Consider the following 15,653-nt stretch of genomic DNA (forward strand, 5'->3'; position numbering starts at 1 on the left):
ACTGAAACGCAAACAAATACAAGGTTAGGAAATACGACAATGAATGAAACTATTGTTCTATGCAAACTAAGAGATTAGATGCTTCACTTGAAGGTGTTGACAGAACCCTTCAACATATGACAGTGTTCGTAAATTTACTCATACAGAAAGGTCTAAATGGTTAACATGTCTTTGCGAGGACATAATTTGACCTGAAACATAAACCGCGACTTGCAACATTTTGGTGGGCACGCTGTGAATTAGAGTTAACCCTACCCTCAGCCGAAATTGACCTCGCCAAACGGCAAAAACGCAAGCTGCACTATTCACCACAAGCAACATGTCTCTGACCAATGTGTCCATTCGTTAATCAACATGTTTGCAGCAGATTGTCAACGTAGGCCACCCACATCTCCCAACAATTTGAGAATATGGCAACCCGAAAATGTTAAGAGTAATTTTAGAAAAAACAAGTACGTACTACATTGGCTTTGAGAAAACCAAACACGGCTTAAAAACTTCAACATTTTTCACATTCTGACGGCCATCAAGCAGAAACACCAAAACAGACCACGTTGTGGTTGCTTTGTGGCTTCGCTGACCCGCTGTAGACGTACGTCGCATGAATAGAGTAATCTAATACAGGAATAGTAGATGGGATGTGATTCGTTTGAATGACTACTATCGTCGTAAAAATTTGTTTGCAATTGTAGATGTCCTCGAAATTTCGCTCTTGAAATTAGGAAATTGCGACAAAACAGTTTGTCCTTACTATGTCAAAGACGCTTTAATCTTAACGTTGCATGGCTGCATGTCAATTGCAAATTGCGAAATTGCCTCAAAAATCGTGTCAATCCCTTTGATTGCACATCTCTATAATATTCTAGACGTTTGTTTTTTATTAGGGCATATGACATTTGTATCAAGATATTGATTGTCTTTACATTTTGCCACTGGATGTATGCACTAATGCTCAATCTAGGGCTGTTCTTCGATAGATCTTTACCTAAAGTGAAACATTCGCTATTTTGTTATTTGTTTACACTCAAGTTATAACCAAATATCCATTTTCACTTGTGCAATATAACACTCGAAGAGCCATCAAGCCAGCACGCAAGAAAATAAGAAAATTCCGACCACAATGAATCATTTCTCGCTCTCATCCTTAAATGGACTTATTCAACGCGAATGCGTCGTTCTAATTAGTACAATTACAGCGTTAAACATGATGCGATCCGATTTCATCCCTCTATCTGCCCTAACAGTAACGTAGTAATTTCCAATGTCTATAATGACGACACTTGACTAATTTCGCAATACGACAAAGATAAAGGGGGACGACTGGCACGAAATGTTATCTGATCCGTACAAGTTGAAATATTTTTACGATTACATTTGCTAACGCTCGTCTGGGTTGAAACAACTCTATTAAAAAGAGGTATACGCAAATGTGGGTGGATAGAGACCACTTGAGGGTGCTTTAAGCATTTCTTGCTCGTATATGTTTTGTTCCGCTTCATGACGATTTATTATTAATTATTAATAATCTTATGATGCCGTGGTGTATATATAAACACGACCTTTTGTGCACTTCAAAGCATTCAGTTTTTTCCCTAACCTGTAGAGAGACAGTGTGGTTACCGCAAAAGAAAAAATTGCGCAGGAGTGAAACGGTAATGGTGGAACGGGAGGGTTGTATTGTATTGAATACCAACTCGCCTCCTCAACTTCACGAAGACGATAGAAGAAGTGTGCATATTTCGAACCCTGAAGATTTTCAAAATAGAAGAGAAACGAGTCCGTTGCAGGGTTTACCAGAAAGAAATCTCATCATCAAAAGCGAAGACAGAAACAATAGCTCAAATACACAAGAGAAGATTATGGTTCAACACAACGAAAATGAGGATGGTTCCAACAGCAACGTTGCGAGGTGAGGCTGACATATAGTTCTTACACCCTTAGCTATGCATGCCCTATACTATATAAGTAGCACACCGACAAAAAAGAGAAATCGCAGGCTTTTCCGTGCGCGCGTAGTTGTCAAAAATGGCGAACAGTTATTAATCAACACAGCAAGCGAAGTCCCCGTTTCTTTCGATCGATCAAAATTTTAACTATTTTCGATGAAATAGTAGAACAAAGATATCTGCTTCGGACGTTTGCCATAAGTTTTTCTCCGTTTTGAAATAAAATGAAATTAACCGCTTCGATGTTCTTTCGTTACATTTATTTTTATAAATGTACATCAGTGAACGGTTAAAATCCGCTGTGCACATGAGGATATTTATGTATATTGAAGTTGATGACAATGATATTTACTGATAATTGCAATAAATTCTACCGAATATTCTCCATAATTCACGATATTGCAACTTTCATTATACTGACCGCATAAATCGCGCCGTGCACTATATTGACTTTGCATAATGCAAGCTAGGAGTAATATATTTATAGAAACACCATTACTTCCTACGATCACATGCACATGGGTATCGCATGCCCGGTACGATTTTGCAATGGCAAGCAAAACAGTCGATAGTCGTATGATTTTCATGCGTTTAGCGAGGCTTAAAATATCGAGAAAAGAGCACAAAGTCTGTTTGCTACATTTCAACAATACCAGCACTCATCGTACATTACCGCTCTATTGTTCTAGCTATAATATTTTGCATCTCATTCAGCACCAACTCTTAAGGGCAAAATCATATTTTAGCCATTGGCATAAAACCGATGCGAAAGATACAAAATGCGTTTAATCATACAAGGCAAAGAAAGAAGGAAGCCTATAAGCTCGATGTGTAATATTTTGGTACTGGTACACAGAAACAATGCGCATGAAAAATATTGTAATAGGAAGTAACTGAATTGTGTGTTAAAACGTCTGGAAGGTTGCCAGCCAAACAAGGAAGCACGGCTCGGAAACAACACGCTTCCCCACAAAACAAAATCTTTTCATTCTCTTAGGACTTGCGTCATAGAACAAGCGAAGACACGCAACGCCCCTTATTCACCATTGACAGCAAGTTGAAGCGCTTTTCATAAAGAGCTGAAATGCCATACATTCCTTTCGTAATCCTTTGTAAGTTTCATATCCTAAGATTATGCAATAAAATGCCAGGCACGATCAGCGATAAGATCAACAGTGCAAGACAAACTGTGTCTTACAACTACCATTAACAAGTCCATTACAATAAACTATGGCTAGGAAAGTCAACCAACTAGGGCTACAGCGGCTAGGAAATAAAATGGGGCTACAGTGGCTAGGAAATAAAATGGGGCTACAGTGCTAGGAAAGTCTACCAACTGAACAAAGACCGAATCAAATACAGCTTTATCGTCATAAAATAACTATGCCTTTGTATTGGAATACTGTTTGTGCGGTTGGCAAACGTCACGGATGTGCCATTAGAGCATGACAGAAAGTGAACGAGTAAGAGAGAATGACGCATCGACACGACTACTCAATATCCTTGCCTTGTTCCGGAGATTGAGAAACAGGAAACTTAAAATTGAGAATCAAAAACGTCACATGAGAATCTAATTCGCAAACTCACACAATAGAACTCTTCTTGCTCCGTACATAGTCTTGTTCATCAAATGTATTGTTCATCAAATATCTTCGCACGTATTTCGCGCTATCTTACAATGAAGTAACCTCAGCATTAATAAAACGCTTCGAAATTTTCAAGAACATCAAGATAAGCAAGCAGGCGTTTCATTTAGCTTCTTGAAATGTCTCAAGTGATAAGACGCAAATGCGCGCAAGAATTCTTTAAATTTTCTCAAACGCTGCGTGCAAGTCATTCTTGTAATTTAAATTCACACAATGAAATTTTGGCATGCAAATCAACACACGAGTCAGTTCATGAATGTAAACTATTCATAATGTACGCGGAGGTATGGAATAAAGCGTAATTAACATAACTATATAGCCGATTAAGTCGGCTAACCTTGAACGATTACCAAATTAAGATTGCAGGCATTTTCAAAACATTTTGAAAAAAATGTACTATGGCCACACAAATGACTCCGGGGCTTGAAAAAACAAGTACTTGTTAACCGTTCGTGAATAACTCTATCTACTTATAAAATTTAATAAAAATTTTCCAAAAAAATCGTCCTTCGATGATCATACCAACATATAGACATAACATACAGAGTGGATTAAGAAATATCTTTATTGTGCAACACCTATACATGAGGCCGTTTTTATCTCTGACATTGACCTTTACAACATCAATTACAGTAATAATAGACTTTCGCGTCTAGTGCAGTCAATCTGACACTGGGACGAGTGGGGTTGGTATTTTAAGTAGAAAAGACGATCTACTGTATATTCATGTGGTAATCACAAACAAAGATTGCAAAGACAAGCCCATGATAACAAGACAGCAATCACGGCGCCTCGGTATTGTTATGTCGGCTATTCATTTCGTTTTGTGTGTGGTTATTTTATTGCTTCATCTTGCGACATTGTCTCCGAGGAGTGAAAGCAAAGCCGAAAGTGAAACAATACCTAATTTAGTCGTGATATTCACGTGATTTGAAGACCACGATTGCTGTATCATATATGGCAATAATGGCTACTTATTTTACACTGTGAAGTATATTTAACCCATAGATAACACCAGACAGTAGGCTACAGTTACATCATCATACAGGCGGTATGCATGCATATGGTCCAAAATCAATCAAGACTACCGACATAGGTGTGTCGACACTTACACTTTGAACAAATTTTTTGTCGTTCAATACAAATAGAGAAATCGGATTAATAGCTTTGCCTAACGCATTTGCACACAATGCAAACGACTGGACAAGTATACACGTGTCCTAAATAAACCTTTATGAGGTATTTGCTGTCATGGAAACTAACTGTGTTTGAAACAAAGAAACGTTTATTCAACTTTTGCATTTCTTTCAAAGTTAAAAAAATCGTGTTTGATAAACGACCGATGCATTTCTTCATTTGCCCTCTGTCATAAAACAAAAAATTGTCATACCAAATTATGTAAAAATACCATCTTACAACAAAAAATCTCTTCACTCGTACACTTTAACATACAACAACAAGTGTAGTTCGTTTCGTGAGAATAAACACAACATGGATATTAAAGTTTCTGGGCAATGAACAGTGCCCCCTTTAGGCATGCACGAAAGTATCAGTACAATGTTCACTTGATTACATGAACCACACACTAATGAAGACGCGAACACGTTGGCTTCATCCCACTAGTAATGAAGATTGACAAATTGGCAAGTAAGGACAATGACGATGAAATTTACTAAAAGGTTGAAAAGACACAGTAAAATCCCAATTACGCGTGAAAAACTTATGTAAAACAAACTGGTCTACGCGCTTCAGATATTTAATGATTCGGATATTTTTCACTCCGCGCTTTGGCAAATGTAATGCAGTCCCGCGTTTCATAACAAAGCATTACTATTGGCATTCGTGCAACTATTTTTGACCTAAAGCCAACGGATGCTCATTTATTGTCAGAGAATGTGAACATTAAACAACACAAGTTAAATTAAATGACAGTCTAATGGGGAGAACTATTGGATACTTACAATTTTTACGTGTAAACCAACGGGGATTACAATCGAGCGAGTCATATGTACAAGACTCTTAAATTGGCTGCATTCTTATCGCGAAAAATCGTCAATTATTCGAGCCACGAACAATTCAAAAGAGAAAAATCGTCGAGAAAGTCGACAGTAAGTATGTAAACATTTAGATGCTTACCACGTCAAAGTTCTATTACAACATCAATATTATACCACGTTTCCCCCAATAAAAGTTTATACAGGTTAAATCTATGTAGAATTTTAATAAATTACGGTTCCCCACTACATGCCAACGGAAATATTCAGAGCGCTTTTTCGACGCGAATATAGACATATTTTAACCGCCATGCCGCGAACCGTTTTTTTCTTTCAACTTTGACCACTTGAATTATCGTTGTTCGATAACTCTACCAAATCCTTGTCAAAAAGACAAAAAGCTTTAGCAAGCTATAATTATCAGTTATTAGTAAGTCTTTGCCTTGTTCTTGAATAAAATTATCACAGAGCAAACGTACATAACAATTGAGCGAGCGTAAGTTTACAAGTATTCCTATATATGTCCACTGGCATCCATACATCACACAGAGACCTTCAATGGTGTAAATATTTGAGAGGAATATACACATGTACAAAAATTTCACGTATAATTATGTGAAGCTGACTCGAACTACGTATTCATTTATATATACATCATCAGTAAAGAAATCTAAAGCAAAAATTATACTGAAATATCTCGACTGGAGACGCTTTGTTTCGAGAAATAAACGATCACTTATAAAAAGAAAAATCTTACTAAAATTTCCACAATACAGGCTGTTTCATCCAATATACTTAATTCTCATATAAAATGCGTGCCATGCATAGCATACATATAACTACTGTCACGATAGCAAAACGAATTTCGATTATAATACTCCGCACTGCACGAGAAGAAGAAAAACATAGCGAAAGAAGAAGAACAAATCACAATTATGAAAGATCTTAAAGCTGCTGATTAAGCAATTACTGTCCTTGCGAGCACATCGTAACAAGCGAGAGTGCGTCATTACATCAAACCACAAACCAACTTTAAAGCCACTAAACTCATATTTGCTGTGAAGGGCAAAAGATGGATTTTTAACATAAATTTCCAAAAACACACAGTTGAAGGCAAAAAACATGCAGCGACCTTTGGCTTATATAATTTTATAAACTTATACAAAACAAGGAAGAAATATCATCGAGGAAGTCGTAACGTACATATAAATATAAAAAAGCTACGCACAATACATGCTTGTTCTCATGTCCGGGCAAGCAGCAACAAGTTCCTCAAAAAGCGACTATGAAAAAATTGGTTGTGAGATTACGATCTTGAACATTTAAAACGCCGAGTTTCGGAAGCCTGTTCTCCGACAGCGATTCAATTGCGTAACTATATACACTTGGCTGACAGCAGATCGCAAAAGAGCAAGGTTGCACAGATGAATATCACGGAAGGTTGTATAAACTTTAAAAACGATTGTGTGTTGAAATAGAAATTATATTTTCAACGTTGTCATGAAATTGAGCTGAACGGCAACATGACTTTCGCAGCCACAAGATTCAAATAAATATCTAAGGCAGAACTCCGCACGCCTGCATGAATGTGGGACGAACACAACTTCGTCCAACTATTTATGAAAATAGTCTTTGAAATTGACTTTCATATTGCGTGAACAAAGGCGAACGAAAACATTCTTGTTATCGTTCTATACTTGTAGCTACGTGGTTTACTTCGCTGAAAAGGATGTAATTTTCCTGGCAAAAAACATGTCGTCATGATTCAGCTCATCAATTTTATATTTCGCAAAAAAAAACTGTAATATATGATTATATTGCGACACGACAACGCTCCACTGAATAGAAAAATTTCGACACATCGAACAATTTTGTTATTTTTGTTCAATCTTGAACGTTCTCCTACATGAAAACAAAGCGTAGTCGCTGTTTTTAAAAACTCTTTCATCGTCCGTAAATTTACAAACGCATGAGAACCGTATTTAAAGATCTGACGAGAGTTAGATCTGCTGACTGCTGATGAGCAATATGTCTGACAATTATATAAATGAGTTCAGCATTTTTTAACAAAGGAGTTATTGACTAGAAGGTTTGGTCTCTCTGCATGGGGTGATGCCATGCCAATAGTCTTCAATGCATAGGAATGATCTTTAGTTTTATTAAATACAATTCAATGTTCAAAGACGACAAGGCAATAGTAAAATCACATGGCGTATATCGGAAATGACTTAAGCAAAATCAGCAATACTAACATTATTTTCCACATGTATATATATGGCTTTGTTCATCCCTAAATATACGTATAATTAATTAATAAATGCACACAAATATAATATACGTAGAAATGAATCACATTTATGTATATATGGGGATGTAATTTGTATATAAAGATGCGAGCCTGATACTTTAAATTTGAGACACGTTGCGACCTGACGTCTATGTAGGATCAAAGATTACAAGGTAAAAGTTCTTTAGTTTATATAGTCTCCATGTTCCATGTTAAATTTCACAAAGATGATCAACTTTGCGCGAGTATGGACCTGCTGGCAAAAAAAAAATACAACCACAGGCTACAGGTCGATTCTTTTCGCTACTCGCACACGAATGCCAAGTTCATAGATTGACACCTTCGGGCGCTGCCGCTCTGTAGCCAATTAACGATGGCAATAATTTTAAATCTTTTCTTTGCGACTAACATATGTTGCAATGTAGTGTGTGATGATAAAGTACACGGACAATACGGGATTTAGCTAATCATTTTATACGTAGTTTGATTCTTATAAATGATGTATGTATCTTACATACGTGAAATACCTCGACTTGATGACAATCGGTAAGTTAGTCTATTCTATTTTTATCAGTCTGAACTTTAGGAGGCTATCGAACTCGAACATTTTATCAACAGAAAGGAAATTAAACATCTTGAAAACAATTCGCGCGACCGAAAAAATATTCCATTTGTATGCGTAACTTCAGGTGGCGCTTTTAACCAAATAAACGGTCGAGGAATTTTTATATATTTATCTAACTTTTGAGAGTGAGGTTCACGCACGAAGTCTGATTGTGAATTGAATATATCGTAAGCAGTTTATGGTGCTGCTTAGTTATAACGACATGAATATTACATAAGTAGATTTTTGCTTTGAAATCAGAAGCTTGCGCAAACATGCATCATCATGTAGTTATAGATTGTTCAATCCTTAAGATAAACGTATGAAATATATGGCATAAAATAAAAACATCAGTTACTCCTTTGAATTTTCATTCACTAAAAATTTGCTGTAAATTTGCGTGCGAACGAAATGACTTGTTTTTTGTCATATTTTACATGCATGTATATGTGTTAAATGACGACACAACATAAACAAAAAAGGCGAAAAATAACGAATCTAATACTCCACTCAAATCAGAAGCTAATGCTGGCCGCTTTATAAATCGGAATACGACGTTTCAAAGGGCATCACAGCGTGAACTTTGCACCGGTAAATTCTAGATTTAGAAAAAAATTCAAAAGCTTTCCAGGGCCAATGAACTACACCACAAACCTAGGCTGCGTATATCATCACATCTAATTTCCTTTATCGATCTTTAAGAGTGCAAATGGACGTTTAAAAATGCATCACGATTATGGTTGACAATCATATCTAAGAATCGAACCTCCTCGCTTTATAATAATAACAAAAAAAAGTGAAAACGCAACAGTTTAAAATGAACAGATCACAGTGAGACGTCAAGTATTGCAAGAAAATGCAACGTCATTCGTGACGCGTGCGTAGAAAAATGATGTATTGTTTACTCTTCCTAAGAGCAATATTAAATGGATCTCACGCTGCAAGAACACACCCATCTAACAATACGTCAAAATGCAAGCTTTCATCCTCAAGTTTGTCAAGTAATTCACGAAATTTCAACGATGCCATTAATATCCGTCTCATCTTCCCTTAACATTTGTAATAATGATGAAAAAAAAAACGATGCTTGACTATTGATAAAAAGCGAGGCTCCCATGTATAGTAGCGCGTGATGAAATAGAAACAGAAAGAACAGGACTATTGGAGCATTAAATTAGACATTTCTATATAAGGTAAAATAGATTTACATCATTAACATGATCGCTTTAAAAATTTCCAAACTATTGCATGATACGGCAAATGACTTTGCCGATAATATTTTACTGGTGTCATCAAGTAATTGCAAAGTGTAGGTTTGGAATTTCAGTTGCAACATGAAATACAAAAGAAACATTTAGCGACAGTCAGCACGATGCAACGTTTTTGTCTAGAACATTCCGGAAATACGCAATACCCCCATTATATATGTATGTATATATAACGTACTTATTATATAAATGTACATTGTAATACGCATTGTTCATTGTGAAAAAAGCATCTAACACGAAAGCATATATTCCTGGCGGACCCGTATATTCGCTTCATCTTTGTCTAATTGTCTGCAGCAATTCAACGTAGTTTGGCATTGTGGAAGAAACCTAACGGAGTACATTACGTGTACATTGATGTAACCGAAGAAAGGTTTGCCTCCACACTATAATACAAACGTGCAAACGTTACCCAGCTATTGGACAAAATCAAAAAGATTCTCCTTGTCTTGCTTTGTTATCAAGGTAAATTTTTTGATATCATTTCAGCATTTCGCGTGCGAAAATATGACTGTAACGTGATACACTCGCCTTTGTATGAATAATGAAAGCAAAATTTCGCGTTTGGATTTTCATTATCGTAAAAATTGGGATCGCTACTGAACTTTATTCACTCGTTTTGACAACGTGCCGATTATAAATATCCAAACTGCATGCTTTTTTCGCCATGATATCGTCTATTGCTACAGTATGTCTTAACACATAATAATTTTCATGTTACTATCTCATAAATATTTACAAGAAAGAAAATGATCTTTGATTGCACAACGAACAAACGTTTATACATTCTAGAATTTTCGCATCAATGACATACGATGTTGAAATGCCAGGGATTTATCTAGTATGCAATATAGACGGGCCTTATTTGCAAGGGCTTGGTTTACGCTCTCGATGCGGATGTACCCATACTCGGTCATCAAACTGTTAATTCAGCATATAATATACCTATATATATATAATATATATATATATCACATATATTTGGTCGGTGCTATAGTTACAAATTAGTTTAACGAATGCTTTTATGTGTTGGTAAGGTAAATAAATCGAAAGTTATGAAGAGGGTTTGCAAAGCTATATTTATACTTCGCCAAATAAAACCTTCTCAACAATAAACAAAAGCCCACATACATTATAGGTTTTCAATAATTATTTATACTCTTCGCGCATAATATATGTACGATGCATAAGTAATTTCACGATGTTACGAATAGATATAGCGCGCGATGTTAGTAATATCGGCAACTGTTCTTCCCGTGTGAAAATGGTCGTTCCTGAGATGTCGGATTTCAGTCAAGCATAGTCTTAAAAACCAGACGGTTTACTTGAAACATCCATACTTCCGTATACAGACCTTCTCATTGCAAGCGTCTTTCATTATTTTTTTATGCTGTTACGTGAACCGCGGCCTAACATTTTGGCTACATTTTGGATGCGTAGTTAGTCATTAATGACGTAGTTATACGGGAGAAAAGTGTCAAAGCGTTTAGCCTTTAGCAAACACGATTTCGGGTCTCAAGTCACAATGAATACGACATTTATCTAGAAAATAACATTGATCGCTATGGCATTTCACATGACTAACGCACTTCCTCGACGCGTCAAGCTACATTGTTATGAAAATTACGCGTTGCTTGACTACGATTCTATGCGATACACATGCATATCCATAATTATCCATACCTATGTGATAGAATGTTTAGTATTCCCAATTACAAAACATGCTAGTCTTACAAACAAAACAAGCCATCGCGCTGCCCACATCACGACGACAAAATGTATCGTGGTTGTTTATTTAGAACACAATAACGTGGGGGCCGCAGTAATCGCGTGAACAAAAAGAATTAACATAGCTGGCACTTATAAAACAATGTATGTTCCAGAATACCGTAAATAACAACGACGAATGTACTTCGAGAAATTATAAGTAGCGTTTCGCAAACAACGACGCGCTCATTATGAGGCTAAGGCTTCGGTTGAACAAATCAGAAATTTTGCTACGTCGTCGCTATTCCGAACCGCTTATTGGGGGCAATCAAGAATATACGAAATATTTCATCTCTTGACGCAAACATCGATGAATGAAATCACGATTTTCAAAGAAAGGTGCAAGCTACTTAATAGAGCACAAAATAAAGGTATTTCGAGTATATTGGAAAAATAAAGTACGATTCATTGCGCTTAGACAAATTTAGTTATGTTACATCATTAAATGTATTCGAAATAACCTTAGTATTAATAGTGAAAGAGTGAATCAGAATTTCGAATCTCAGTAATCAGCGTGGCACTTCGCAAATTCGAGTGGAGCATACCCCAAAAATTTCAGAATGCGAATGGGAAACGAAAGTTTTATATGATAATGACGTGTACAATTTAACTCATAAATATCCTCCCACCAAAAAAAACAAATGCAGACGAAAACCTTGCCTGACCTTTTTCCATTGTTTAGAAATTACGTGTCTCTGATATTGGTTTCTACATTTGTCTTGTATGTAACAAAATTCCCTCCTCCACATTCTAAAATTAAAATATTACAATCAATAAGAACAATTAATTTTCCTCCGCGTATAAAGAAAATCCCTATTTGGGAATAAATTCACATCGGGAAATCTGCTCTTCCCCACTTTAAACGTGCGATGCAAGGAAATCTCTTCCCAAAGGCATGAATGGCATTTGTGAAAAGTCATCCTAAATTTCTTCCCCATTTCCGATTATCCACAATTGAAGCAATATAAAAAAGTTTTGGCGTTTGAATTATTTGTTTTATTACAAAAGAGTCTCCGTACGACAGTAAATTGCGACAAAAAAGGTGTGTCGTATTCTATAGGAACTACATATTAATTAATGAAAGTCTTAACTTGTTCCCTTCATACAAACCGTCAAAATAAAAGAGACAGAGTTAAAGTAAAGTTTCATTCGTTATTTAGCATGAGTACCGAAGCCAGAGAGACAGTTAAAGAAAGATCACCCTCGCCGAGTGATCCGGCTTACCATCGTACGCCAAAATGTGCCAGGTGCCGTAATCACGGTGCCGTTGCGTGGCTGAAAGGACACAAACCGTACTGTCCATGGAAGGATTGCACTTGCTCCAAATGTTTACTGGTTGCCGAACGACAACGTATTACCGCTGCCCGCGTGGCTCTCTTACGTCAACAGAGAAAAAACAGAGCAAGAAAGAACGCGTCAAATGAAGCAGTACCCTTTAGTGTAGATAACCATGACTATGAGAGACATTCGGTCCTTCAAAGACATTCTTATGTCGTTAATCCTAGCGTATCGACGACGACAGGCAGGATGGAAAGTGAGTCGTCTGATTTTATGGCTTTTGTTATTGTGCGTGTATTTTTTCCAACGGAAAATTAAGTTGACTTTTATTCCTATCGTAAAATTCGTACATTTGGCATTTTTCAGATTCGCCTGAACGTGAGGAGCCGACGTCTTCCGATGACAGAAGCGACCATAGATACGATGAAGCACGTATGCCAAGCCCAACCCATGAGACGACGATCAAGCGGGAAAAACCGGATCACGACGAGCTAGAGCACAGAGTCTTGGACCGAGTCCGCAATCGACTGTGCTCGTCCCCAAACGGCAAGCGACCTAGAAGCGAAGATTCAGGGGTCTGTGTTAGTCCAACAAGTCTCGCAAGAATGACGGAAAGCAACGCTCTACTCTCTATAGCGAAACGACTACGACCGGACCCATTGTCTGTACTGTGCAAATCTTTCCCGAACCATAATAAAGGCGTCCTGGAAACCATTTACCGTGGATGTGGGGGAAATGTTGTACAAGCGATTGAATTCATACTTGAAAACCAAAGCTATCACTCAATACCCATGATTACCCCTTCTACCAACTTCCTAGCAAGCCGAGAAAGTACATTGTCTGCGTTTCGACCGCCCGAGATAGCGACGACAAATACCGATAGCTTTCCGAGACGATCCTCGCCTCCACGTACATTTTACTTTACACCACGACACGCTGATGGAATTGTACCCACTATTCCACTGTCATCCCGGATGTACGAAGGAGAACACAGTCCTTCATCACGAAAGAGAGGAACGGGAAGTCCAATTGACTACGAAGAGAACAACGAAGAACAGCAATTTTGTACGCACTGCGGGCGCAAAGTTCAGGCCAGTGATAATTTTTGCGGGTCATGTGGAAATAAAATTGCGCGACCGTAAAGGAAATCAACGTATTTTGAATCAACGATGTTGAATTGCGGAAGAGATTGTCACTATTTATAAAAGAAACTATTATTATAATGACTAATGGTAGCATTTTACCAGTTTTAACGACACTTACAAGCATAATGCCAAAGTGAGTTTGGGCAAAATGTCATTTAGTATTACATAAAGTATCACAACGGAGAGAAACACTACACTTCATTTTATAATAAAAGGTATTTTAATTTGGCATATGGGATATTTAGAGCAGATATATAATTTGTGTTATTTGTATTTTAAAGTTAAATTATTGTTCGCAAAATCAAGACAATAAATCAACTGTTGATGCAATTTTGAGATGCAATGTTACTTATGCAAAGATGATAAGCAAAGAATGACACACTTGCAGAAAGATCTGCTTGCTTGATATATGCAATACACATCTTTAAAATGTTACAACTCTATTTCTTCATGATTTGAATGACATCTTCATCATTCATCACATGACCAATACCAACACGTTGCGGACTGTATTTTGTGCTTGTGCCCCACACTAATGCATATCTAAATGCATCCACAATACTCCTGTGTATTGTGTGACAGACATGCTCGACAGTTGCACCTCTTCGTAGTATTAGACAGTCCTCAAAATCAGGCGGGCATCCTTTTTTCTTCGTGTAAATCCTCAGCAAGGCAAGGTAATCCCACACTTTTTCCAGCAGATAGTCCAAATTCAACTCTAACCCACAACTGATCACCACAGAATGTGGCAAACGTGCAATGCGATCGACTTCTTCAAGAGAAACACAGTCAATCTTGTTGTAAACATACAAGCAAGGTAAGTAAACACGATTACCAACAACAACATCAATGAGTTCATCTACACCACAGTCCTCACGAAGAGAACCTCTGCATTGAAGATCTTGTACTCGTGTAAAATAGTCTGAACCACTTTCTCATTGATTCGAGTGAGGGTGCAAGTCGCATTGAATGCTATTCCACCACCTTTTTTTATCTTAAAGTAGATATTTGGTTTCCGGGTGTTCAAACGAATCCCGCATGTTTCCAATTCCTTCTCCAGTAGGACTTTCTGAATCTCACCTTTCGTCGCATCCATCATCATGATTATCATATCCGCCGTTCGGGCGACTCCGATTACTTGCCGTCCGCGACCCTTCCCCTGAGAGGCACCCTCTATGATACCAGGCAAATCTAACAGCTGGATATTTGCTCCATTATGTTCAATAACACCAGGAATACAAGTTAAAGTGGTAAATTCGTACGAGGCTGACTCACTGGCAGTTGAGGTAACCTTGTTAAGTAAGGTTGACTTACCAACAGAAGGAAAACCAATTAAAGCGACCCTTGCATCACCGGACTTCATCACATCGAAACCCTCGCCCGCTTTCGATGATTTTGATGTGGGTTCTAAAAGTTGAGCTCTGTATTTCGCAAGCTTCGCTTTTAATGTTCCCAAATGATACTCGGTTGCTTTGTTTTTCTGTGTTCGAGATATTTCCCGCTCAATTTCGGCTATTTTTTCGAGGATACCCATTTCTCAATGCCGAGCAGGTGAAATATGGTTTTAAACGTGTCGGTGAGAGAAGAACAGTGTAGGAAGTAGAGGAATTCAAGCGAAGAAGAAACGTAAAGTTTTCAAATGCGACAGGAATGGCGGTCACACCGCGCCGCAAATATTTACGAAATTGTACTTATAAATTGTCCTTTAAAGACTTTAT

The 15,653-nt window shown here is 37.4% G+C and overlaps 3 protein-coding genes and 1 long non-coding RNA gene across 9 annotated transcripts in view; 1 reads left to right on the forward strand and 3 right to left on the reverse strand.

Moving 5' to 3' along the window:
- The window catches only part of LOC124453221, a 4,035-nt gene extending 257 nt beyond the window's left edge, over positions 1-3,778 (reverse strand). Inside the window, exons 1-2 of the long non-coding RNA XR_006951022.1 lie at positions 3,534-3,778; position 1 (exon numbers count right to left, since the gene is read on the reverse strand). The exon at position 1 is cut by the window's left edge and continues 257 nt beyond it. This is a non-coding gene — a long non-coding RNA (uncharacterized LOC124453221). The remainder of the gene's footprint in view (positions 2-3,533) is intronic.
- LOC124453199 overlaps positions 1-12,325 on the reverse strand; it is a 43,571-nt gene extending 31,246 nt beyond the window's left edge. The window contains exon 1 of the mRNA XM_047003960.1: positions 12,178-12,325. Within this exon, the coding sequence (XP_046859916.1) occupies positions 12,178-12,261 (84 nt within the window). The 5' untranslated portion in view covers positions 12,262-12,325. The remainder of the gene's footprint in view (positions 1-12,177) is intronic.
- The window catches only part of LOC124453198 (doublesex and mab-3 related transcription factor 3, truncated-like), a 20,397-nt gene extending 6,132 nt beyond the window's left edge, over positions 1-14,265 (forward strand). For 2 of the 6 annotated variants that reach the window (XM_047003954.1, XM_047003955.1), the window contains exons 2-4: positions 1,604-1,909; positions 12,673-13,046; positions 13,157-14,265. In XM_047003954.1, coding sequence (XP_046859910.1) covers positions 1,656-1,909; positions 12,673-13,046; positions 13,157-13,932 — 1,404 coding nt within the window. In that variant the 5' untranslated portion in view covers positions 1,604-1,655 and the 3' untranslated portion in view covers positions 13,933-14,265. The other 4 variants (XM_047003957.1, XM_047003958.1, XM_047003956.1 and 1 more) reach the window with 4 other exon arrangements.
- Positions 14,137-15,469, reverse strand: LOC124453202 (developmentally-regulated GTP-binding protein 2-like). The gene is given in 2 exon segments (XM_047003968.1): positions 14,137-14,812; positions 14,815-15,469. Coding segments are annotated over 2 exon segments (1,092 nt in total). The 3' UTR covers positions 14,137-14,375.
- Positions 15,470-15,653: the final 184 nt, after the last annotated feature.

This window comes from Xenia sp. Carnegie-2017, unplaced genomic scaffold (assembly GCF_021976095.1).
Source record: "Xenia sp. Carnegie-2017 unplaced genomic scaffold, XeniaSp_v1 HiC_scaffold_25, whole genome shotgun sequence".
NCBI classification, from domain to species: Eukaryota; Metazoa; Cnidaria; class Anthozoa; order Malacalcyonacea; family Xeniidae; genus Xenia; species Xenia sp. Carnegie-2017.